This window comes from Pollachius pollachius, assembly GCF_949987615.1.
Source record: "Pollachius pollachius genome assembly, chromosome: 9".
Classification (NCBI taxonomy): Eukaryota; Metazoa; Chordata; class Actinopteri; order Gadiformes; family Gadidae; genus Pollachius; species Pollachius pollachius.
This window is the reverse complement of record NC_136942.1, coordinates 10958980-10984250: the sequence shown is the minus strand read 5'-3', so window position 1 is coordinate 10984250 and position 25271 is coordinate 10958980. Positions and strand designations below refer to the sequence as shown.

Here is a 25271-nt window from a genome sequence, read left to right as displayed (position 1 = left end):
TATATCAGGACCCAGAGGGTTATATCAGGACCCAGGGGGTTATATCAGGACCCAGGGGGTTAATTATACCAGGACCCAGAAGGTTCCAGTGGACTGGGGTGGAGGAGGCGTAAGCACTAAGACTCTGGCTGCCATGGCTTCCCAACAACGTCCTTAACAATGCTTTATTGATGACATACAGGGAGCAGACATACGGGACAGGTTTACACTTTATTTAAACACACACACACACACACACACACACACACACACACACACACACACACACACACACACACACACACACACATCAGTAGTTGAAGTGTTTGCGGTTCTCCTCCCGGAGCTTCTGGATCTCCTCCAGCAGCGAGTCGTTTAGGGAGTACTTCTCTATGAGGCCGTGGATCTCCTTCTGTAGACACAAAAACACACACACACACACACACTCAGCCCAAGCTGCTCCTCTGAGGCGCAACCTGACAGCCTCCAGGCCAGGTCTCACGCCATTTCACCTGCTGTTGCTTCATGTTTGGCTTTGTTTTCATGGGGATGAGGTTGCTGGGTAGGGGTGGTGGAGGTTGTCATGGCGATGTGGTTATGGGGTACGGGTGGTGGTGTTGGTTGTGGAGTAGGTGTTAGGGTGGTGGTTGTCATGGTGATGGAGTTGTGGGGTAGGGGTTAGGGTGGTCGTTGTCAGGGTGATGGGGTTGTGGGGTATGGGTGGTGGTGGTTGTGATGTGTTTGTGGGGTAATTGTTAGGGTGGTGGTTGTCATGGTGATGGGGTTGTGGGGTAGGGGTTAGGGGGGTCGTTGTCAGGGTGATGGGGTTGCGGGGTAGGGGTTAGGGTGGTGGTTGTCACGGTGATGGGGTTATGGGAAAGGGGTTAGAGTGGTGGTTGTCATGGTGATGGGGTTGTGGGGTAGGAGTGGTGGTTGTGGTGGTTGTCATGGTGATGGGGTTGTTGGATATGGGTTAGAGTTGTGGTTGTCATGGTGATGTGGTTGTGGGGTAGGAATGGTGGTTGTGTTGGTTGTCATGGTGATCTGGATCTTGGGTAGGGGTTAGGATGGTGGTTGTCATGGTGATGGGGTTGTAGGGTAGGGGTTAGAGTGGTGGTTGTCATGGTGATGGGGTTGTGCGGTAGGGATGGGGTGGTGGTTGTCATGGTATTCGGATGCCTCTCACCAGTTGGATGTAGAACTGTCGGATCATCTCCACCTGGAGGTTGACGATGTCGCGATGGCAGGTGTCCCTGGAGACAAACCAGTGATGTCACTTCCTCCCACATTAGGTCACACCCTCCCACACGAGTCAATAATGACGTCACTTCGGGCTGTTTCATTGACATTACATTCAGGGTATTTAGCAGACGCTGTTACCTAAAGCGACTTACAATAAGTACATTTGTCTTTAGAAAGAGAAACAACAATATATCTCTGTATATCACCAAGTGCCAAGCAGTAACCATCACTAGGTTAACCCATTCCCCGTATACAACAAAGATAGCTAGGATAAGATGCTACATAACTAAGTGCTACAACTAAAAACCACATACAGTAAGTGCGTACATTAAGAACCAGGACGTTCCCCCCCGTACATTTCACCCTCAGAGAGGGTTCCAGTAAACCCGCCGTTTAAACACGGCGACCTATAGTGACTGCTCTCTGGTTCTGATGCACTGTGAGTTTGGGACCCTTATTCTGACCAGTGAAGGAGCTGGGTAAACAACATGTTGGCCAGTAGGACCAGTACCTGAACTCCTCCAGGGTGTCGTGGATCATGTTCTGGATGAAGTGGGTCTGCAGGGCGCTGAGGGGGGCGCCCCCCTGGGCACACACCCCCTCCAGCTGGGCCGCCACACTGGACGACAGCTCTGCCGCGCCTGGAGAAACGGGACCGCAACGGTCAGAGACCCGCAATGGGGGGGGGGGGACTGGTGTTAAAGGTGGGCTGTGGTATGGGTTTGATTCCCTTAAAGGTGACATATTGCACCTCCAGGTGTGAGTGTGATTAGCTGTTACAGCCGTTTTGAAAATCTGCCTCTTCTGACAACACAAGTGGGCGTGTCCACCTAGATGTATGACGGATAGATGAGCAACGTTTGCTACAGTCCACTGGGTAGGCTGGTAGACTGATCTATCCAGCACACATCTAGTGACATCTAGATGACATCACACACTTGATGTCAGATAAGGCAGATTTTCAAAACTACTTGTAACGGCTAATCACACTCACACCTGGTGGTATAAAATATGGGACACCTCGCACGTTGAGGTGTATCAAGAGGTTCTGCAGCGCTCAGTAGATCGCTAGAGTGAGATGTTTCAGGTGAGGCAGCTGCTCTACTGTCACCTGGAGCTGTGGTGGGCGTGGGTGCCTTGTGGGAGGAGCCAGCACCAAGCAGAGCTGAGAGGCTATTGGTTCTCCGCAGGCTGGGCTCTGGGGTGTAGAAGGCGGGGGCTGGTTGGCTCTGATTGGCTTGCAGTGATGCGGTCGGCATCGTCTGCCCGTCCTCTGGACTGCTGCTGCTGCTGCTGAGGTTCTGCAACGAGAACGAGCACCACCTCATCAGTCTACCTGCTCCTGTTTCCTGCTCCTGTTTCCTGTTCCTGTTTTCTTACTGGTGGATCATCACCAGACTATGAAGAATGCCACGGAGAACCATGACGACGTCAAACACAAACACCGCCTCATTGGGAAAGTTCATCTCATCTACGGATGCTAGTGATACTAGTGATGCTAGTGAAGCTGGTGAAGCTGGTGATGCTGGTGATGCTAATGATGCTGGTGATGCTAGTGATGCTGGTGATGCTGGTGATGCTAGTGACGCTAACGATGCTGAGGATGCTAGTGGTTCTAGTGATGCTGGTGATGCTGGAGTTGGGATCAACTGGTCACCTGTTGGGGGTCGACTGTCTGGCCCGGGGAGGGCGGAGTCTCCTCCTCTCTGATTGGTGGAGGGGTCTTGAAGAAGGACAGTGGGCTGAAGCAGCGGTTACCAGGGGTGCCCAGGGGTGTCTTGCGGGGGGGAAGGCCAGAGGAGGAGTCTGGAACAGAGAGGACTGTCAATCCACCTGGAGTTACAGCCGTCTTCATAGGTCAGCAGCCCTTTCTCAAGCTCTTATTCTACTTGATCTTCCTCTGTTCCCAAATTGAAACTCTCATCAAGGAGAGGAAGCAAAAGTACAACCAAACATAGAACCCCGAAATAAAGTGAGATAGACAGCCCTTAAGTTACCTGACTGATGTAAGGTCTAGCCTACTTCTTGTCTACATACTGTAGTTTGACTGTAATGTCCACTCTACTTCCTGTAGTTCTAGCATCAGGGCTACTTAGGACTACTTCCTGTACTTCTAGCATCAGGGTTGAACCACTTCTTGTGTACTTCCTATAGCTCTAGCGTAAGGGCTAGACTACTTTCTGTGTACTTCCTTTACTTCTAGCATTAGGGCTTGTCTACTTCCTGTAGTTCTAGCATCAGGGCTAGACTACCTCCTGTGTACTTCCTGTAGTTCTAGTCTAAGGGCTTGTCTACTTCCTTTTGTGTTACCGTCTCTGAGGGGGGAGAAGACGTCAAGACTGCTTCGGCCTCTGATTGGCTGCGATTCCCCGTCTCTTGGAAACATCTCACCACCTGTTGCTATGGAGACAAAAACATCCAATAAGGGAGGGCGATGTCGTTGCACATCCAAGCATTCCAGGAGGAAGTAGAACAAGACCGTTTCCCCTGGCAACCAGAGCATCTCTCTGGTAATCCGAGTCTGGAAATACCAATGCTGGCGTAAACATCTCTCTAGAACACCAGGAGAACCAGACTAACATGTGACCTGGTCTCTAGAACACGAGGAGAACCAGACTAGAACACCAGGAGAACCAGACTTACATGTGACCTGGTATCTAGAACACCAGGAGAACCAGACTAACATGTGACCTGGTCTCTAGAACACCAGGAGAACCAGACTAACATGTGACCTGGTCTCTTGATCACCAGACTAACATGTGACCTGGTCATAGAACACCAGACTAACATGTGACCTGGTCTTTAGAACCCTTAACATATGAGATAAGGTGTAGGAAGGCTAGGGATGCTAGGGAATTGATTACCTTCGCGGACAGGAGAGAACATGTCCATACTGCTGCGGCCAACGCTGGTGAATTTCCCGAGAGCAGTGATAGGTTCAGACCTGCTCTCAACACTCACTCCCCCTGGTGGACAACACAGTGTTACTGCATCTCATTATTCACAGCTTGAAGTGATTCTTAACTACAGCAGCTTTAAGTGAGGCCTACCTACAGCAGCATTAAGTGAGGTCTAACAACAGTAGATTTAAGATAGGCATACCTATCGCAGCATTAAGTGAGGCCTAACAACAGTAGATTTAAGATAGGCATACCTATAGCAGATTTAAGTGAGGCCTACCTCTACCCCTACCGCCTGTCTCTAGAACCCCTAACTTGTCAGATAAGGTGTAGGGAGGCTAGTAAGGATGCAAGTGAATTGGCTACCTTCGTGGACAGGAGAGAACATGTCCAGACTGTTGCGGCCGACGTTGTTGTTGAATTTCCCGAGCGCACCGAGAGGTTCCGACTGGCCCTCGGCAAACTCTCCCCCTGCTGGACACGAGACAACACTAGAGTCATTACAGACCTCAAACGACCTACTGGTGTACAACATGGTCCATCATGTGAATGCAAGGTTGGTCCACACGGTCCTTCATTTACCTTCAATGTTTATACATCGGACGTAACTTATTATCCACATCTTTTTATTGAGATTATGAACGTTCGATTTGGCTGCAGTGACATACTGTAGGATTTTAAAAGGCTACAACATCAACTCAATCCTACTGGGCACGACGGAGAAGTCTGAAACCGGACTAATGAGTTCCTGTACCGACTTTTGCGTGATTTTCCCCTTAAACAGAGTTGATGTGGCAGACAACATGTCAACCGGCTGTGAAGCACTCTGCTCCTCTATCAGATGGGGGTTGAGCGTGACTATTCGCACAACAGGCAAACGCACAAATGTAACATGGACTACAAGTCAGTATTGGAAGACGGAACAAACCAGTGTTCTGCTCCCCACTGTGGGGGGCGGGGCTATGGTAGGCGGAGCCATGCCTTGGGGCGGAGTCAGACAGGCCACTCTGCAGTTTGCTGGAGATTCTTTTACTGCCTGGTCCCTTGGAGGACTGGAGAGAGAACAGCGTACATCAGATACATACATAGTATTATACTACCTATAATATACTACCTCTGTATCATATTATAGTATATACCGATATGGTGTTAACCCAGTTGGTAACATTCATAATGCTTTCATCAGTGCCTCAGTACCATAGAGTTACCTCCTCTAGATGGGAGCTATCTACATGAAGACCCACGTCCATGGCCACATCAACATGGTGTATTATGGGATTGTACCTCAACATGGTATATTATGGGATGGTACCTCAACATGGTGTATTATGGGATGGTACCTCAACATGGTTTATTATGGGATGGTACCTCAACATGGTGTATTATGGGATGGTACCTCAACATGGTATATTATGGGATGGTACCTCCACATGGTGTATTATGGGATGGTACCTTGGGCTGCTTGCTGCTGGAGCTCTGGTAGCGCAGGCAGGTGACGGAGGTCTTGTGAGCCGGGGTGATGCGGGTGGGGGTGCTGGGGTTCCTCAGGTCGTAGTGGTAGATTTTGCCCTGTGTGGAGCCCACCACCACCCCCAGGCCGTCAGGGGAGAAGTCCACCGCCGTCAGGGGGGCCTCTGCCCTGATCACCCGTAAGATGCTGGGACACACACACACACACACACACACACGTTATATCTTAGAGTCTCATATCTTATATCTTCTTCAATATCGATGAAATCCGATAACTCAAATCCTATCGTATCTTTTATAATATCTTATTGTATCTAATAGCTTATGTCATATCTTAGGTAATATCCTATTGTATCTTCTACAGCATCATATCTGATGGTATCCGATGGCCTCTTACCCTATCTGATGGTATCTTATCATATCTGTTGGTATCTGATGGTATCTGATGGTATTTCATTATATCTGATGGTACTAGATGGTAGCTTATTTTATCTGATGGTATCTGATGGTATTTTATTATATCTGATGGTATCTGATCATATCTGATGGTACTAGATGGTATCTTATCATATCTGATGGTATCTGATGGTATTTCATTATATCTGATGGTACTAGATGGTATCTTATTATATCTGATGGTATCTGATGGTATTTCATTATATCTGATGGTATCTGATCATATCTGATGGTACTAGATGGTATCTTATTATATCTGATGGTATCTGATGGTATTTTATTATATCTGATGGTATCTGATCATATCTGATGGTACTAGATGGTATCTTATCATATCTGATGGTATCTGATGGTATTTCATTATATCTGATGGTACTAGATGGTATCTTATTATATCTGATGGTATCTGATGGTATTTCATTATATCTGATGGTATCTGATCATATCTGATGGTACTAGATGGTATCTTATTATATCTGATGGTATCTGATGGTATTTCATTATATCTGATGGTACTAGATGGTATCTTATTATATCTGATGGTATCTGATGGTATTTCATTATATCTGATGGTATCTGATCATATCTGATGGTACTAGATGGTATCTTATTATATCTGATGGTATCTGATGGTATTTCATTATATCTGATGGTATCTGATCATATCTGATGGTACTAGATGGTATCTTATTATATCTGATGTATCTCCTGGTATATGGGGGGTTGAGAACCTACATCTTGCTGGCCGTGTCGTAGCAGATGATCTTCTTGTCGAGGCCGGCGGAGATGAAGAGCAAGTCGCTGGCGGGGGAGAAGGCCAGGCCAGAGCCGGGGGCCTTGTGAGCGCCGTCGAACACGTGCAGCTCCTTCTGGGTGTTGGAGTCCCAGAGCGCCACCGTGCCGCCGTCTGACACGCTTCCCAGCAGGGAGCGCTTCAGCGGGCACAGCCGCAGGTCGTGGATGGGCTGGAGGAGACACAGAGCCCGGGTTACAGAGAGAAATACAACTACCATGTTACCAGGAGAACTACAACTACCAGGTCACCTTGGGTGACCAGGAGAACTACAACTACCACGTCACCGTGGGTTACCAAGAGAACTACAACTACCACGTCACCTAGAAAACTACAACTACCAGGTAACCTTGGGTTACAGAGAGAGCTATAACTACCACGTCACCGTGGGTTACCAAGAGAACGAGAAATACAACTCCCAGGTCATCTTGGGTTATGTGGAGAACTACAACTACCACAACACCCATAGGGTAAGTATATAAAATGTAACACATTGACATTTAGAAAGGTTTTTTATAAGTTTGGGAAAAGTATTAAAGTATCTCTTTGGACATGCAGGAAGTGGCTTTAATGGTGTACAGGAATTGTGCGGCGAGGGCCCTCACCTGATTGGCCCCGTGGCCGAAGGGCTTGCTGGAGAGGTTGGTGGTGAGGCCGTGGAGGATGAGGTCACCGCTGGTGGAGCCCGATGCCACGCAAGTGTCGTTAGCGTTGAAGGAGACGCAGGTCACCTCCTCCTTATGGTCCTGAGAGAGAGAGAGAGAGAGAGAGAGAGAGAGAGAGAGAGAGAGAGAGAGAGAGAGAGAGAGAGAGAGAGAGAGAGAGAGAGAGAGAGAGAGAGAGAGAGAGAGAGAGAGAGAGAGAGAGAGAGAGAAAAGGTCACCCCCTGCTCTGAGAACAGATGGCTGTAAGTAATGCCTGTTGTGTATTGTGCTTGTGTGTAGTTATAGAGTAGTGTGAATTTGTGTGGTATTCAATGAAATGACGTCATTAATATGCAAGTGTCCAGCGCTACAGATGCCTGCTGTTGACGGACTGTTCAGCTGGTGAGCGGCGGGGGCTCTGGGGTCCCCAGTGGCGTGAATAATACACAACCCCCGAGGGCTGCGTCTGGAGTCAGTGGTGGGCCTGCAGGGCTGGGCGGAGCGGGGTGGTGGTGGAGGGCTGGGTGGTGGGTGGTGGTCGAGCAGGTGGAGGAGGGGACTGACCTTCAGGCAGCGGTGGAGCCTCCTGCTCTTCAGGTCCCACAGGTTGACCGTGTGGTCCAGACCGCCACTTAGCAGGTACTGGGAGGAGGCACTGAGGCACACGCGCGTCTGCCGTTTCTGGAACACACAAGGAGTCGCGAGAGCGGCGTCTAGCACCGACACCCTGGGAGGGGATGGTTCGCCTCTGGGGTCCTGGTTTTCTACAGACCCGGGGTCTCTGCACCCCTGGGTCACGTCATACCCGGGGTCTCTACCCCCCCCCCCCCCCCACAGGGTCTCTACCCCCCTGGGTCTCTACACCCGAGGGCCTCCCTCTCTTCAGCACAGAAGTATGAATCAACCTCTAGACTAGTAGACTAATGAATGCTTACTGCAGTACTGAGAGACAGACGTGTAGATAAGGAAACATGAACAGTTGTATTGAATCAGTGTTAGAACTACTACTGCAGTATTGTAACGTGTTAAAGTTAGTAGTACATGAAGAGAATTGTACTATGGAAATCATTTTTACATATCTCTGACCTGTTCCAATTAGTATCTCACATTCACACCTTTGTGTAGACGCAGACATTTACACATTCATTAACCCATTTACACCCATGTCAGCCATGCAAGGCGACAGCCAGCTCTTTAAGGGCAGAAAGGGCTAGGTGTCTTACTCAGGTACACCTAAACAGTAAACACTTAGGTCGCACTCACACTAGGCCATCTGTACCGTGCCCAAGTCCGTTTCACACCTGTACTGTGCTCAAGTCTACATCGTTTGGCTAGTGTGAGCACGCCAACCGTTCTCAAGTCCACTTCAATTCCGTGGCCTGAGCACACTTCGGAGAGGTGTGCTCAGGCCACGGTACAGATGCTAAAGAGCCGACATGCGCACACGCACGGCCAGGCAAACTGAGCTGGATGACGTATAGTCATCCATGCGACCCTTCTTTCCCATTAAACAATAGTGGTGCGATAGTGAAGTTGAGTTTTTGATCAAAAATACCCCATTCGTCGCGGCGTGGGCTTTCTTGGTTCACTCGAGAAGACGGGGCTGCGCACAGAGTCTAGACCTCTTTAGAATAATATGCACACTCCCGAGTGTTTTTATTTTTTTATGAATGAAGACACCCTTCAACGTCTTTGTTTAATACGACTGCATCACCTCTCACATGATCAGCAGCTCGCGTATTTCACTTTCTCTCAAGTTAGAAGTTAACTGCTCATGATCATATCGCTGCGTTGTCTCTGTGGAGACAGCACAGCAACACCACTATCCAAGGCCACCCCCCCCTGGAACCGCGGAGCCGTCTCATTTACAACAGAATGAAACCCAATAAACCACCAATGTGTGCAGGGTCCGGGACGGTAAATCGGGGTTCTAGCTCAAGCAGGCAATTTACTTCGGGGAGTGTAAACGCGCGGACCGTGCCGCAAAAAAGGCGTGCATAAAACGGCCTACTTGGCAGTGTAAAGACGCTCAGTGAGAGAGGGCTGTATCTGAGTAGAACGGCTCCAAATAAGCCACAAAGTCAGTAAAGTGTCAACTGTATTCTCTGTGCTGTTCTACTAAGCAGCGGACGCTTGGTGGTGACGTATTACGACGTGATGACGTATGTACAAGAGGCAACCGTACTCAGGCCCAGTTAATATTGCCTAGTGTGAGCACAGGCCAGTGCACAGCAGGGGGTGGGGGCAATCGTACTTGAGCACGGTACAGGTGTGAAACGGACTTGGGCATGGCACAGATGGCCTAGTGTGAGTGTGCCCTTAGTGAGGAGGAGCTACCAAGGATGGAACCACCAGGCTGTACCTCCTGAGCCCCTGCCGTTCCCACTATCCCCAGGGTTAGATGATGTACTTACCCCTTCGGCCAGCTCAATTACAGGGACAGGAGACGCCTTGAGGCTGGACACCACCAGCTTGTCTCCAACGCTGCTGGCACTGACGAGATACTGGTCTGGACATAGGTCAAGGCTAACAGTCTAGATACTGGTTCTGACTAGATACTGGTCTGGACATAGGTCAAGAAAACAGTCTAGATACTGGTCTGGACATTGGTCAAGACTAACAGCTTAGATACTGGTCTGGACATAGGTCAAGGCTAACAGCATAGATAACGGTCTGGACATAGGTCAAGGCTAACAGTCTAGAACTTGTGGATTTAAAGGAGTGTAGGAAAGATATAGTAGCTACATTTTAAATGCTATGTTCTGACATACCGGCCATTGTATGACACAAATTAGATCAGCTCCTTTCTGACCTGGGCATTTCTTCCCTGATTGGTTCTAGGAATCGATCTAGGTTTCTAAATATTAGATCTAGATTCTCTTCTGCTCTTTCCTGCTTCCTCTATTTATGACTCTCAAATCTAACCGACCGCACCTTTAAGAGTGATCATCCTGAAAAATGATTTAATAAACTGAGTATTGTTCAGTTCACCAAGGCTGTTCAAAGCCTGGATGTTTCTACATAGATACTCAAGGATACCTACAGGTAGACAACAATGGGGTTTGAACACAGAATCTACCCTAACCCCCTGTATCCGGCCCCCCAGGTAGCAGACTCAAGCAGTCCAAAACTGCTTGAGTCAGAGTCAAGAGTGTCTGTGGTCCATTTAGAGACTGATAATCAAACACTTGAGTCTGCTACCTGCTTGTACCTGCTAGTACTTTAGATTTTATTTATTTAACAGCTAAACAAGTTTCAAAAAGAGATTCAAGTCCACATAGGGTTTGGGGCTTTGAAATCGTAGGCACTTATTGTGCGTCCTGGCCCTTAAAACAGTACTTAGAATCATGTAGCGTCTTATCCTAGCTATCTTTGTTGTGTAAGGAGAATAGGTTAACCTAGTGATTGTTAGTTCTTGGCACTTGTTTCTATGAACATCCTTACTGTACCAACAGCGGAATATTGTTGTTTCTCAAATGTACACAAATGTACTCATTGTAAGTGGCTTTGGATAAAAGCGTCTGCTGAATGCCCTAAATGTAAATGTAAAAACTACTTGATGTTAAAACAATGGGAGGTACGTTATAACGGGTTCGGCAACCAGGGGACCTGCGCCCTAAAGGACCCCTGGGTGGTGGGGTCTCCGTCACCATGCAGGGGGAGGAGGATACTGTTGGAGCTCCAGCACACCTGGGACACCGGGTGCGTCGCGCTGTGGGGGAGGAACTGCTCGCACGGCGTCATGGAAACAGAGTCCCAGATCTTCACGCAGTCTCCCGACGAGACCAGCCGCACCACCTCCTCCATGGCTGCGCGCACACACACACACACACACACACACAGACACACACACACACATACACACACAAACACAAACGTCCCAAATGGGCCTGGGTTGCTTTAAGACGTATGATTGTGTTGAATCCACATTTTAAACTGAATTACAGCGATAAAATAGACGTTTGATATGCAAAGAAGTGAACTAGCAGTAAGTAACTAAAAGTAACATGTCATAAAAAAATTTATCATTATCAAAAGATATAAACATTAAACAAACGTCCATAATAAATGTAAACACGTGAATGATACATTAGATACATTAGGTTGGATACACCAGAGGCCCTCAGTGGCAGCCGCCGATTTGTTATTAAAGTTGTCTGACGTTAACTAATCGCTTCTATCTCCATCATAAAGTAACAAGTCGGTCCGACACGAGGTCCCAAATGAGGAGAACCGACCCCGTGTCCGGGAGCACCTCTCTAACGGGGTATTCATAAAGGAATATTAACTTTACAAACCCAACTCTGAAGAAGAATCCTCTTGTGGAAAAGTGTTGTGAGTCTCCCTGCGCGCCTGTTCTCCACTACGGCGGCCGTGGAGGAAAGAAAAGCGAAGTTATGCACCGTTCAACAATAAAAACACGCAACAAATCTAACCTGAACTTCAAACTTCCGTGTGAGTAAATGAGTTAACTCTTGATTTCACTTGTGTTGTTCAACAACTCGAAATATAAACGAATGAGTCACTTTATTCGGGATTGTACAACGCCACTCCCTGGTGTGAACCGTCCCGCCATTAGGGGGCGCCCTGCTCTCAGTGCGCATGCCAGGAAGACCCTCCACCAGGGGGCGCCCCTGCTCTCTGTGCGCAGGTCCGGAAAGGGGTCGCCGGTAAACAACACGCTGCCGCTCCGGTGTGATGCTCCATCGCTCCCATCTCATTCATCACTTCGTCTGGTCCTTTACACCCTGGAGACCCTGGGGACAGACATGCAGCAGTCCGTTCATCTCTCTCTATAACACCGACTCCACTGAAGGATATAATCTCATGTCCAAAAGAGATAAAGCGGGGAAGAAGGTGGGTTCGGTTTTCTATTGAATCTGAGTTTGTTTTTGATATTTGAAGAGAGGTGATTTTCTAATTATGAGTCGTCTACGCAGGGCAAACATGGAAAGAATACACCCTGCGCTACGGAGACTCCGGCGGCCACGGTCCTCCCGGTGCCGGTGACCCGGGACAGGACAGGGGCGGTCACGATGTCGGTGCACGCCAAACCGGGGGCCAAACACAACGCCATCACAGGTGGGCGCTGTGAACAAACAGTACAGAGACAGGTCATTGAGGAGCAGGTAGGAGTCAGACAGTAGAGACGGGTCATTGAGGAGCAGGTAGGGGAGACGGAGACTGGTAGTTAAGGAGCAGGTAGGGGTTAGACAGTACAGAGACTGGTAGTTAAGGAGCAGGTAGGGGTTAGACAGTACAGAGACAGGTCATTGAGGAGCAGGTAGGGGTTAGACAGTAGAGACGGGTCATTGAGGAGCAGGTACGGGAGACGGAGACTGGTAGTTAAGGAACAGGTAGGGGTTAGACAGTACAGAGACAGGTCATTGAGGAGCAGGTAGGTGTTAGACAGTACAGAGACTGGTAGTTAAGGTATGCTTCTATCCAAGTAACTAACCCTAGTAACTATTGATTTCGGTATGTCTAACTACGTCCCATAGATTCATTTGTTTGTCTGTTGTCTCCCAGACGTGTCTGAAGACGCGGTGGGCGTGGCCATAGCGGCGGCCCCGACGGACGGCGAGGCGAACGCTGAGCTGCTGCGGTACCTGGCCCAGGTGCTGCAGCTGAAGAAGAGCCAGGTGGCCCTCGACAAGGTGCCTCACGCACGGCAGCTAGCCCTCATCAGTCACCCTCCAAGGGAGGCTACACGCAGGCCCGTAGCCGCTATGAGGTCACCGGGGTCCGGGCCTCGGCCATTTTTGTAGAGATAAAAAAAAATAATTCAAACCTAAATACAACTGTGCACTAAATCTTCGGTTGAGAACTTATTTTCTTACTGTTTCCAACCCGGGCTACACGGTACGGCTATGAACACAGAATATATAATAGTGTCCATAATTGGAAAAACACCGGACACTTTAGTCACTGATACAGCAGTGTTCTGATCTAGGATGTGTACTTTCAATGATTTATAAAATTGTCAGACACATTAAATATTGTTGTTGATCTGTGTTTATCGAGGTTTTTGCAGTGTTTAAGATGAGCTTTATGTGCAGTGACTGAAGTGCATGTGAGATTAATAAAGTCTGCTTCTCTCCAGGGCTCCCGCTCCAGGAACAAGACCGTTACCTTGGGGACGACCCTCAGTCCCGAAGAGGTCCTGGACAGACTGAGGCACGCCGCTAGCGGACTTTAACCCCAGACTAACCATCGGCCGACCCGGCCACCATGTTGCCATTGATACCAAGAAGCAGGATACTTATTACAAGATGGAACCATTTGTAAACCTTGGAAGTATCACGTAGAATATCTTTAGAAAATGCAATAAAAAAAACTAAAGTTTGCTATGCAAAGTTCATGTCAGCATGTTCACTGACAGGCTAACCAACAGCATCAGGTCAATTCAAGTACAACCTTTTGAACCAGCTTTACAGAGTAACTTCAATAAATGGACCTGTCTCCAGCTTAGAACATTAGTGGTTGCAAACCCTGCCTTGCAGCTCAACCCGTTGGGTTTCATAGAAAAGTCAGACAGGCGCCAGAGTGAAACTTGGCGGCGTTTATAAGTTCACTTGCACCATTTTGTAGTGTTAAAGACTGATCTGGTTCCTCCCTGGAGTACTAACCCAAATGCATACAAACCATTCACTTATTTTGGCATTACATCCCATGATGCATTGCAGTTCATCATCATCTAATTCAACACAAACTTTATGCAATTAAGCGGCCACTTATCTCCCTTACTTATTCTCTATATGAGGAACAATGAGACAAATCAAACACAGGACATCTAGTCAACACACTTTATTTAAAAGGAACCATAATCTCAAGAAATGTTGACTTCAAGTGACCAGTTTTCACTTTCCATGTCTGAGAGCAGTGGATGGAGGAGGGGATTGGCCCGTCAGCCCTGAGGACGGTGGAACAGAAACAAAGATCAGTCGGAACATATGCAGCCCTTGTTGACAGCTTGGCTTCTGAATGCACCAGCCTAATGCCAGGACGGTTCAGAGCTCTAGAGAAAGACACTTTTAGAAACTATCTCCAGTAAATGTTTGAGAGCAACAGGGATTGATAGGAATTATTAATCCTTCAAACACGGGAAAAGCGCTCAGTTTTTATTCCTGTACTATCAATGACCCTGGCTACAGACCAGCCAAGGCCACTTTCGATACAGGAGAACCACACACACAGTTACCTGTTGCTCTGAAAAACTAGGGTCCACCATGGCGCCCAGCAGAACCCCAGATCATCCTGAACCCCGCCTGTCTGGGAAAGAACACTTGCATGAGACAACCCACTTAAGATTCACATTTATCCTTGTACATTACTCCTCAATAAAACACATCAGCATGCATTCATTTTTAAATATTACAAAAGTCTGAAACAAATCCCACCCTGCCCCCTACTGTGACACCAACAGATTTGAAACTGAATAAAGAACTACCACAAATGATTTGCCAATTTATCATATCCATTCCATAATACCTAGAAATAACTTCAACTGGAGACAGTAAATGTTTGAGAGCAACAGGGATTGATAGGAATTATTAATCCTTCAAACACGGGAAAAGCGCTCAGTTTTTATTCCTGTACTATCAATGACCCTGGCTACAGACCAGCCACGGCCACTTTCGATACAGGGCGCGCACACACACGCACGCACGCACACACACTACCTGCTGCTCTGCAGGACCAGGGTCCAACATGGAGCCCAGCAGACTGCTTCATACTGGCCACCACCTGGTTGGGAAATAAACTAGCATGAGATACACATGTACTAGACGGTGATCCAGCCTCATCAGACTAAGTACAATTTGCATTAATACTCATTTTCATCCGAGAAGAAAGTAAGCAAAGCTTTAGTCTTTGATCGATAGTCAAGTCGTTTTCTTGAAATAGTTTTTCTACATTCACTAAAGACTGCATTTATACACAACTGCTGGAAATAAACTATACCACTCAAGTACACATGATCGATTTCTAATTGCATTCCTTTACATCTAAAAAACACAACAAATAGAAGGTAAATGTTTGAGAGCAACAGGGATTGATAGGAATTATTAATCCTTCAAACACGGGAAAAGCGCTCAGTTTTTATTCCTGTACTATCAATGACCCTGGCTACAGACCAGCCACGGCCACTTTCGATAAAGGGCGCGCGCACACACACACACACACACGCAGTTACCTGCTACTCTGCAGAACTAGGTTTGAACATGGAGTACAGCAGAACCCCAGACTTCATCCTGAGCACCGCCTGAATGGGACAGAACACAAGCATGAGACACAAGTTTTTTTTGTTTAACAGCTAGATTAACCCCTGCTGTAGGAGTTATACCTTAGTGAAAGGAAGTAGCCTAGCATGCTATAAGAGCCATGTTTTAATGAACTGATGATTGGCCGGCAATCATTAAATAAAGTTGAATAGGCCTAAATCGTTTGCCTCGAGACACCAGGAAGTCTTCAGTCCTTGATGAGTGATGACCTGACTAACTGACTTTCTACACATTCAGCAAAGACCGCATTTATACACAACATTTGGAGATAAAACATACCAATAAAAGACAATATTTGTACATATATTCCATTAAATCTAAAACAAACTACTAACTAGAGATGGTAAATGTTTGAGAGCAACAGGGATTGATAGGAATTATTAATCCTTCAAACACGGGAAAAGCGCTCAGTTTTTATTCCTGTACTATCAATGACCCTGGCTACAGACCAGCCACGGCCACTTTCGATACAGGGCGCGCGCGCACACACACACACACACACACACACACACTACCTGCTGCTCTGCAGGACCAGGGTCCAACATGGAGCCCAGCAGACTGCTTCATACTGGCCACCACCTGGTTGGGAAATAAACTAGCATGAGATACACATGTACTAGACGGTGATCCAGCCTCAGACTAAGTACAATTTGCATTAATACTCGTTTTCATTCGAGAAGAAAGTAAGCAAAGCTTTAGTCTTTGATCGATAGTCAAGTCGTTTTCTTGAAATAGTTTTTCTACATTCACTAAAGACTGCATTTATACACAACTGCTGGAAATAAACTATACCACTCAAGTACACATGATCGATTTCTAATTGCATTCCTTTACATCTAAAAAACAAAACAACTAGAAAGTAAATGTTTGAGAGCAACAGGGATTGATAGGAATTATTAATCCTTCAAACATGGGAAAAGCGCTCAGTTTTTATTCCTGTACTATCAATGACCCTGGCTACAGACCAGCCAAGGCCACTTTCGATACAGGAGACACACACACACACACACACACACACACACACACACCTGTTGCTCTGCAAAACTAGGGTCCACCATGGCGCCCAGCAGAACCCCAGATCATCCTGAACCCCGCCTGTCTGGGAAAGAACACTCGCATGAGACAACCCACTTAAGATTTACATTTATCCTTGTACATTACTCCTCAATAAAACACATCAGCATGCATTCATTTTTAGATATTACCAAAGTCTGAAACAAATCCCACCCTGCCCCCTACTGTGACACCAACAGATTTGAAACTGAATAAAGAACTACCACAAATGATTTGCCAATTGATCATATTCATTCCATAATACCTAGAAATAACTTCAACTGGAGACAGTAAATGTTTGAGAGCAACAGGGATTGATAGGAATTATTAATCCTTCAAACACGGGAAAAGCGCTCAGTTTTTATTCCTGTACTATCAATGACCCTGGCTACAGACCAGCCACGGCCACTTTCGATACAGGGCGCGCACACACACGCACGCACACACACACACACACTACCTGCTGCTCTGCAGGACCAGGGTCCAACATGGAGCCCAGCAGACTGCTTCATACTGGCCACCACCTGGTTGGGAAATAAACTAGCATGAGATACACATGTACTAGACGGTGATCCAGCCTCATCAGACTAAGTACAATTTGCATTAATACTCATTTTCATCCGAGAAGAAAGTAAGCAAAGCTTTAGTCTTTGATCGATAGTCAAGTCGTTTTCTTGAAATAGTTTTTCTACATTCACTAAAGACTGCATTTATACACAACTGCTGGAAATAAACTATACCACTCAAGTACACATGATCGATTTCTAATTGCATTCCTTTACATCTAAAAAACACAACAACTAGAAGGTAAATGTTTGAGAGCAACGGGGATTGATAGGAATTATTAATCCTTCAAACACGGGAAAAGCGCTCAGTTTTTATTCCTGTACTATCAATGACCCTGGCTACAGACCAGCCACGGCCACTTTCGATACAGGGCGCGCGCACACACACACACACACACACACACACACAGACACAGTTACCTGCAGAACCAGGATCCAACATGGAGCCAAGCAGGAGTCCCGACTGCTTCATACGGACCACCACCTGGCAGGCAAAGAACACAAGCATGAGACAAATTTACTTTGTTTAATCACTAAACTAGATTAACCCCTGCACCCTCGTGGGACCACTAGTGACAGATTCCGACGTCATCTCGTCGACGGTTCAAACCATTTTACTGGTTCGACAATGGTTTTAATGCGCAAAACGTTACTCTGTTAACGTTGGGTCATTGAATGCACTGCGAAATTCCCTTAATATTCCCCGAACCCTCCAGGAAACAGGCTACTAAACGACAATCCAAACCTTAAGCCCAACAATACCCATCGTCCCGTATAAAATACACTCCATAAATGAATAAACCAAAAGAGTTGCGTGTTTTGGGCATTTAAAATACGAGGATTACACGAGATTAAAAACGGCTGAGCCTTACTTGAGCAACTCACCACCATGGCTGACGGCACCTGAAGAAGGTCGTGGAACAACAAACTGCAGTGGAAAGCCCGCCCAAGACGCCCTACGGCGCCCCCTGCAGGCCGGAGACTGTAACTTAGAGGACCCGACGCTCTCTTTGGGCCTTTACCGGTCGAGCTCCCTCCTCACTCCCACTTCGGATTCGTGGCTACAGTCAGCCATTGGTCGATCGAGCTGACCGTTCCGCCCTTAGATTCGTTTGCAGACCAATCAGATTAATCACAGCTCAAGCGCCACCCGGCTGTGATCGCCCAAGGGTGCCTCGGGCGCTTGTTCAACGGATATCAAGGTAGACATAACATAAAATAATGTAATAAAATATAATATAATATAATAACAACATTAAACAAAACAACATACGTGTTTTCAGTGGTCTAGATTCCCTCTGCTGAGCTTCACCCTGAGGGACCTTTAGGCCGGTATGGAAAGTGTTTTGGACCTTAGATAAAGCACTTCGCCTAAACTAATGTGTTAACACTTTACACTTACACTAATACCAATCCTCTGACGTGCTACACTAACCGTTAGACTTTTTAGGTCATGTAATGTTTCTTTAAGTAAAACGGTTTTCAGATTTCGCCCTTTCGTCTCCTTTGGGCCTCCGTAGTCAGAGCGCTGAGCAGCTGCACATGTGACAGTTCAACTGGTGTTCAACACTCGCGTCCTCCTCTTCATCACCATGGCACTGTTCACTATGGCCTTCACCCTGGTCCGGCAGTAAGTACCGCTGAAGGGTTCGTGGTTTCGGGTCAACTTGTTGCAGAGCTTCAGTCGCGCTGCTACCCTAGTTGGATTGTGTGCGGCTAACAAGTCTCCGTTTACTTCACTTCACTTGTGAATTTAATAGTGGACATGGTGCAAGGAACACAATGTTTGGTTTAATTAACAGCGTTCACGCTGTGTCTGTTTATTATCTGGAATATTGGGGGAAGTCGCCTATTTATAGTCTGCAACACGGTCAGTCTGGGTGGAAGCGCATCCAAATGTCACAGTTCACAACAAGCCTCCATCTGGCCTTACTCTCTACTCTACCATTTAGCGTTATCTTTATCACACACACACACACACACACACACACACACACACACACACACACACACACACACACACACACACACACACACACACTAGCTTTATTTAGTTTAGGATCATTCATACTACTAGGACTATAAGTTGAACAACTTGTATTATACTCACTGTACTGCCAGCGATATATTGTTTCTCTTCTTCTGACGTGTACTTATTGTAAGTCGCTTTGGATCAAAGCGTCTGCTAAATGCCCTCAATGTAAATGTCAATATAAATTTGCTTGTGGGTTTTGTCTAACAAACGTTGTTCTGCTGACTGGTTTGTTGCAGCGGGGAAACGCAGTTCAACAAAGACGGCCTCTTACAAGGTTCGTAGACCCCCGGCCGGCCCCACCGCAGACCAGCAGGGTCCAACCCGTGTGGTCCGTGTGGGTCCAACCCGTGTGGTCCCGTGTGGTCCCGTGTGGGTCCAACCCGTGTGGTCCGTGTGGTTCTGTGTGGGTCCAACCCGTGTGGTCCGTGTGGTTCTGTGTGGGTCCAACCCGTGTGGTCTGTGTGGTTCCGTGTGGGTCCAACCCGTGTGGGTCCAACCCGTGTGGTCCGTGTGGTTCTGTGTGGGTCCAACCCGTGTGGTCCGTGTGGTTCTGTGTGGGTCCAACCCGTGTGGTCCGTGTGGTTCCGTGTGGGTCCAACCCGTGTGGTCCGTGTGGTTCCGTGTGGGTCCAACCCGTGTGGTCCGTGTGGTTCCGTGTGGGTCCAACCCGTGTGGTCCGTGTGTCCCCAGGGCAGGCCATCGACTCGTGTCTCTCTGAGACCGGCGTCCAGCAGGCGGAGGCGGCAGGCCGTTACCTGAGAGACGTCACCTTCACCAACGTCTTCGTCAGCAGCATGCTGCGGGCCCGTCAGGTGGGATTTATTATTATTTATATATATGATGTTCATTATTTATTATTTAATACTTTTTTCACAAAGTGTCCTCCAGTGTATTAATAACTTGTACGTTGAGGATAAACTCTTGGTCTGAAGTAGTTTCTGTTTCTGCCCACAACGATGTTTAACGCTTCTTAAGCTGTCTAATTAAACTGTGTTTAGTTACTGTGTGTCCGTTCAGACGGCAGAGGTCATCCTGAAACACAACAGCAGCGGCGCTGGTCTGGAGATGGTCTGCGACCCTTTACTGAAGGAGAAGGTGCGTTCTGTTCCCCTCTCTGTCCATACAGACATGGGTTAGATATCTGGGGATGTGGTTGATGGCTGGTTTCAGCAGCCTCGCCTGTCCCAGTCAGGCTTGGTGACTCTGGGGCCACTGAGGCTGCACAGGTAAAAAAACAGCCGTCACCACACCTGGCAGACCCTGCCCTCTGTGTTGGTGTTCCCTGAAACTCCCGGTAAACCGGTTTCATGTTGTGTGAGGCCAGTATGATGAACCCTGACGCAGTGTGGGGTGGGGTGTGGGGGTTCAGAATGATGAACCCCGACCCAGCGGGTGTGAGGCCAGTATGATGAACCCTGACCGAGGATGTGCTAAGGGGGACCAGTATGATGAACCCTGACCCAATGTGTGGTGTGGGCAGAGCTTCGGCGTGGCGGAGGGCCGGCCAGTGGAGGCGTACCGGGCGATGGCGGCGGAGACTGGTGAGACGACGGTGGACTTTGTGGCACCAGGGGGCGAGAGCGAGCAGCAGGTGAGTGCAGCTGCTGGACTGGTTCGGAACACGCTTGTTAACAGGTGTCCTCAGTCCTCACCCGCACACGCAGACAGACAGACCAGTGTAAATCAACACATACCAAGAACATGTTCATTCTACTGCAGTTCTGTATCTTGTCCACTAGGGGTCAGCACAGAGTAGTGGCCTCCTCTCCATCTTAAGGTAGGTTCTGTGAGGATGCTTGTCTCTCTCCCCTCTGGGCGAGCCGGAGACACGGGTCCGGGTGCGTGGGTTGGAGACGAGGTTGATCAAAGTACAACTCGTTCTCCCACACAATGTTTGTCACTGGCTTGCGATTAACAAGTCACCACCTGCTCAATGCGGGTTCTGTGTTGATGTACGTGCTGAGGCAGCCGTGTGGGTGGGGGGTCACCGTGGAGAGGTGTGAACCGGAGCCAACCGGTTGGTTGTTATGTCTTGGTCCATTCGACCCAGTAGTTGGAGGGTGATTCCTCGAGGATGACCACGCACAACTTCCTTCTGTTGTTTCCATGTTCTGACCTCTTGATTCAGGATGGGAAAGGATAAGAGTTAGTTTTGGGTCTGGAGTAGTCGCCAAACTGAAAATCAGTCATTCAATTGTACTCCAACAACTTCTCTTAACAGATCAGTGGATCTGTTAAGAGAAGTTGTTGTCATCTTATTCGGAGTCTATTGTTTTGAACTCAGCCGTTGTCATGATCGATGAAGCTTAATATTACCTCTGTAGTTTCAGTTTTCATCTGCTTTTTCCCAAAGTCGAAAGCTGAAACTGTGTTTCCCATTTCAACACGTGCCTCATGCACCTGCCCTGAACCGCCGGGCTGAGGTCTGGAACGCGTTAGACCTCAACACAAAACCAGAACCATGGTTCAATGGTCCAACTGCTGACTCATTGATAATCAGTTTAAGGTGGATGGAAGCTGCTTTTGAGAGGGAATATAAATGGTCAATGGACTGCATTTATACAGCTTTACTCTTACCAGTAGCCGCTCAAAGCACAATCTTGCCTAACATTCACCCATTCATGCACACATTCACACACCGACGGCGATGTCAGCCAGCTCGTCAGAAACAGTCAGGGCGAGGTCAGTGTCTTGCTCAGCGACAACTCGAAACTCGATCAATGAGATCGAACTAGCAACCTTCCGGTTACCAGCCGACCCGCTCTACCTCCTGAGCCACATACCGGCTCTAAGCCAATGTTTCCAGACGTGTGGACCTGGCTCTAGTGGTCGGTACTGTTGGTGTTTCCAGGTCCTTCTGTTGATGTTCTGTTGTTCCTGCTCGTCTCCTTTAGGTGACGGAGCGCTTCAGGATCTTTCTAGAATCCATGCTGCGCCGCATTGATGCCGACCACTGGCTCAACCGCCCGGAACCGGTCCCCTCCGCATCAGAGCCTCTGGTCTCCCCCCCGGCGGAGGGCCGGGCGGACGAGGGGCTGGGGGCCCCGGGGGTCCATGCCCTGATGGTGGGTCACGGCGCCTACATCCGCTCTGCCGTGCGCCACCTGCTGCAGGCGCTAGGCTGCTCGCCGCCGCCCGGCGTCGACCACGCCTACATGCTGTCGCTCAGCCCCAACACGGGCCTGTCCCGCTTCGTCCTCACGCTCGCCCGGGACCAGGGAGGGCTCACCATCAGGGGGGTCCGGGGGGTCTTCGTCCACAGAGCGGACCATCTTAAATAACCATGGGGGTGTGGGAGGAGGGTAGTTGACTACGGAGCAAATCATCTTTAATGATTTGGTTTATTGGTGCTGTTGGCATCTGAAGAGAATTTCAACCAATGTGACATAATGTGCAAAAGACCTACAAAGCCTGCCTTTAATCCTTCCATAGCGGTCACTCAATTGCCTTGTGTTGTATCTGATAAATTATCTGTAGATGTTAAAAGATAACCAAATTAATGATGATTTTAGAAACTTATTTTACGTTTTGTGTGTGTGTGTGTGTGTGTGTGTGTGTGTGTGTGTGTGTGTGTGTGTGTGTGTGTGTGTGTGTGTGTGTGTGTGTGTGTGTGTGTGTGTGTGTGTGTGTGTGTGTCACAGCCGGCCCGCGGCTCCATGCTGGGACACCCTGGTTGGTGATTCACCTAGATGTGTTCTCTAATGAGTTCCTCCATCTATATCGATGTGTCTGGGCTATATCGAGAACAGAATGCCGCTGAACTGTTGACTCTGTAGCCAATCAGTTACTTTCATTGTTGTCAATTAACCTTCGGGCTGGAGGCAGACCCATGCTTCACTTCACCCACACCGCCTCAGTGCCGATGAGGAAGATGATTTGGAGCAACGTATGACTGATGATGCTCTATAACTGAAGAGGATGGGTGGAAGGGCAGTGAGCACAATACCATAAACACTAAAAAACAACCGTGTCTTCAATCTTTGGGCTTTTTCGCCTGTGAAACCTTTATAGATCTTATGTCTCAAAATCATCAGTGACAAAAACCTGTATTTACTTCGAATTATGTTTCTTGGGGTTAACAAGATGAGCTATCAGGTGTTAACAAGATGTGCTATCAGTCTGCTAACATGCTAGCAGACTGGGTGCTAACACTAACATGGTGTTACCAGTTGCATAAGAGAATGCCCGGGCGCAAAGTCTTGTAGAGCGACTGACCTGTTGGTTGGTTCAAGGCCGACAAAGAGATCAATGCAGTTCTTGTTTGAAATACATGTGGATATTTCATGATCAGGCATAACGGCATAAATGTATGGTATCATGCTCAACATGATTTATTTACAATGTAATGATATATTAGTAATATTGGGAACAAAATGATACAATAGTTTACCGGATAACATCAGTTAGCTTGACTTTCAAAGGTCCCATGGCATGCTACTTTATGGAGGCTTATATATAGGTGTTAGTGGGCCCTTAATACAGTATTTGAAGACGTTCAAGAAATTCAACCTCCTGCGGCGGTGCTGCGCCACGGCAGCGGTCAGCAGGGCTCCGGCGGGAGACAATCGCAGGCAACCTTTCTCCTCCATGTCGCGGTTCGGGTACTTCAGGGAGCCAAAGCCAAAGTTCCTTTCCCCAAATTCCTTCTGAGTTAACTGACATGGCTGAGATAACCCCAACTACGAGTCTCGTAGAAATATGAGAGACGTCAGAGAACCCGAAGTGTTATGCGCCATAACACCAACAGCAGAATGTTTATCCAAATAACAAAGAAGTGTACAACAGTCGTAGCTCATTGTCTCATTGTCGGGCCAAATTGTCTGGGTGGGCAAAGCAGAGAAGGGGAAGTAACTTGGCCCCTTATGACGACATATAGGGCCAAATTCGAAATCAAAGCATCTGAGCTTTCATTTTTCAAATGGAACGCCATTTCTAGCTACCAGGGGACCATAGGCTAGGGGAACTCATTAATGTTAGAAAACCTCATAAAGTGAAATTTTCATGCCATGGGACCTTTAAAGGATCCAACTGAAAACATCCCCCCTCATTCCAGGATTCCCTCCAAGCCCCTCCCCCAAAACACACGACTAGCACGCTAGCTTTAGCAACAGGTCCACCGTGCCTTCTGGAAGGCTTTTATTAGGCAAAATGTAATGATCGGACAGGTTTATTTCAGGCCTGAAACAACCCCAGAGACTGGATGCATATTATTTATTTTTTTTCCTTGACAAAAATGCTTCTAAAAATAAATGGTCTACCCTAGAGATAAATAATGTTATAAAGGTGCTTTAGGTCAGATTTTTTTTATGAACAAAGTGTTTATTCGTGCTTGTACAATTATATTTTTTACAACAGCTTTTTCCAAATAACAGATGAAGGAAAAACGACATAGTTCGGCAAACAAGAGAAAAACAAAAGTATGCTTCAGGCTTCAAGCTAATTTCTTGACAAGGTTACTAAACCAGTGTTGCACCCTTTCATGGTGGCCAACTAAAATAAGCAATTACAGGCGCCCATCTATGCTTTAGGTCAGATTTAAGATGTGCAATGCAACACATTGGCGGAGAAACATAAGAGTGATACAAGGTTCTCCTCTTGGCTATGGAAACACTGGAATCAATGTTTTTAATTTAATCTGTTGACCTTGTATTTGTATTGTCTTTTATATGGAACTTTGATTCTGGAATAAAGTATTCGTTCAGTCATAAGGAGGAAGGGGGTGGATTTATTGGTTGTTTATTTTTTTGAACACTGTTCTCTTCTGCTGTCTCTCTTTAGAAACTTTCATGTCTTACCGAGGGTTTGATATCGTAAAAGGTTCAAACTATAAAGAATAACTACCTTACCCTAA

General features: G+C 47.5%; 3 protein-coding genes and 1 long non-coding RNA gene across 5 annotated transcripts; 2 read left to right on the top strand and 2 right to left on the bottom strand.

The window, feature by feature from the left end:
* Positions 1-176: 176 nt before the first annotated feature.
* On the bottom strand, positions 177-11899 carry nedd1 (NEDD1 gamma-tubulin ring complex targeting factor). 2 transcript variants are annotated; one of them, XM_079743033.1, is made up of 16 exons: positions 11783-11899; positions 11156-11293; positions 9899-9993; positions 8049-8165; positions 7446-7586; positions 6783-7012; positions 5574-5778; positions 5050-5173; positions 4488-4595; positions 4086-4187; positions 3532-3621; positions 2879-3027; positions 2333-2522; positions 1733-1862; positions 1166-1232; positions 177-391 (listed from the first exon to the last, which is right to left on the bottom strand). In XM_079743033.1, the coding sequence occupies exons 2-16, from the start codon at positions 11289-11291 to the stop codon at positions 290-292; spliced, it is 1986 nt and encodes a 661-aa protein (XP_079599159.1). In that variant the 5' UTR covers positions 11292-11293; positions 11783-11899; the 3' UTR covers positions 177-289. The 2 variants fall into 2 exon arrangements, with proteins under 2 accessions (XP_079599159.1, XP_079599160.1); XM_079743034.1 differs by having other exon boundaries at positions 4488-4592.
* A 267-nt stretch (positions 11900-12166) lies between these two features.
* cUnh15orf40 (chromosome Un C15orf40 homolog) lies at positions 12167-13725 on the top strand. The gene is made up of 4 exons (XM_079743430.1): positions 12167-12341; positions 12425-12566; positions 13014-13141; positions 13588-13725. Exons 1-4 carry the CDS (start codon positions 12183-12185, stop codon positions 13681-13683), a joined length of 525 nt encoding a protein of 174 aa, XP_079599556.1. The 5' UTR covers positions 12167-12182; the 3' UTR covers positions 13684-13725.
* A 548-nt stretch (positions 13726-14273) lies between these two features.
* On the bottom strand, positions 14274-18288 carry LOC307080633. Its single transcript, XR_013812098.1, has 9 exons — positions 18258-18288; positions 17806-17869; positions 17280-17343; positions 16795-16865; positions 16282-16345; positions 15679-15747; positions 15167-15230; positions 14686-14756; positions 14274-14397 (listed from the first exon to the last, which is right to left on the bottom strand). It is a non-coding gene; the product is annotated as an uncharacterized lncRNA (long non-coding RNA).
* Positions 18289-18942: 654 nt separating this feature from the next.
* tigara (TP53 induced glycolysis regulatory phosphatase a) lies at positions 18943-23064 on the top strand. The gene is made up of 6 exons (XM_079743750.1): positions 18943-19015; positions 19657-19694; positions 20111-20232; positions 20438-20515; positions 20901-21011; positions 22315-23064. The coding sequence occupies exons 1-6, from the start codon at positions 18978-18980 to the stop codon at positions 22699-22701; spliced, it is 774 nt and encodes a 257-aa protein (XP_079599876.1). The 5' UTR covers positions 18943-18977; the 3' UTR covers positions 22702-23064.
* The last annotated feature ends 2207 nt before the right edge of the window (positions 23065-25271 follow it).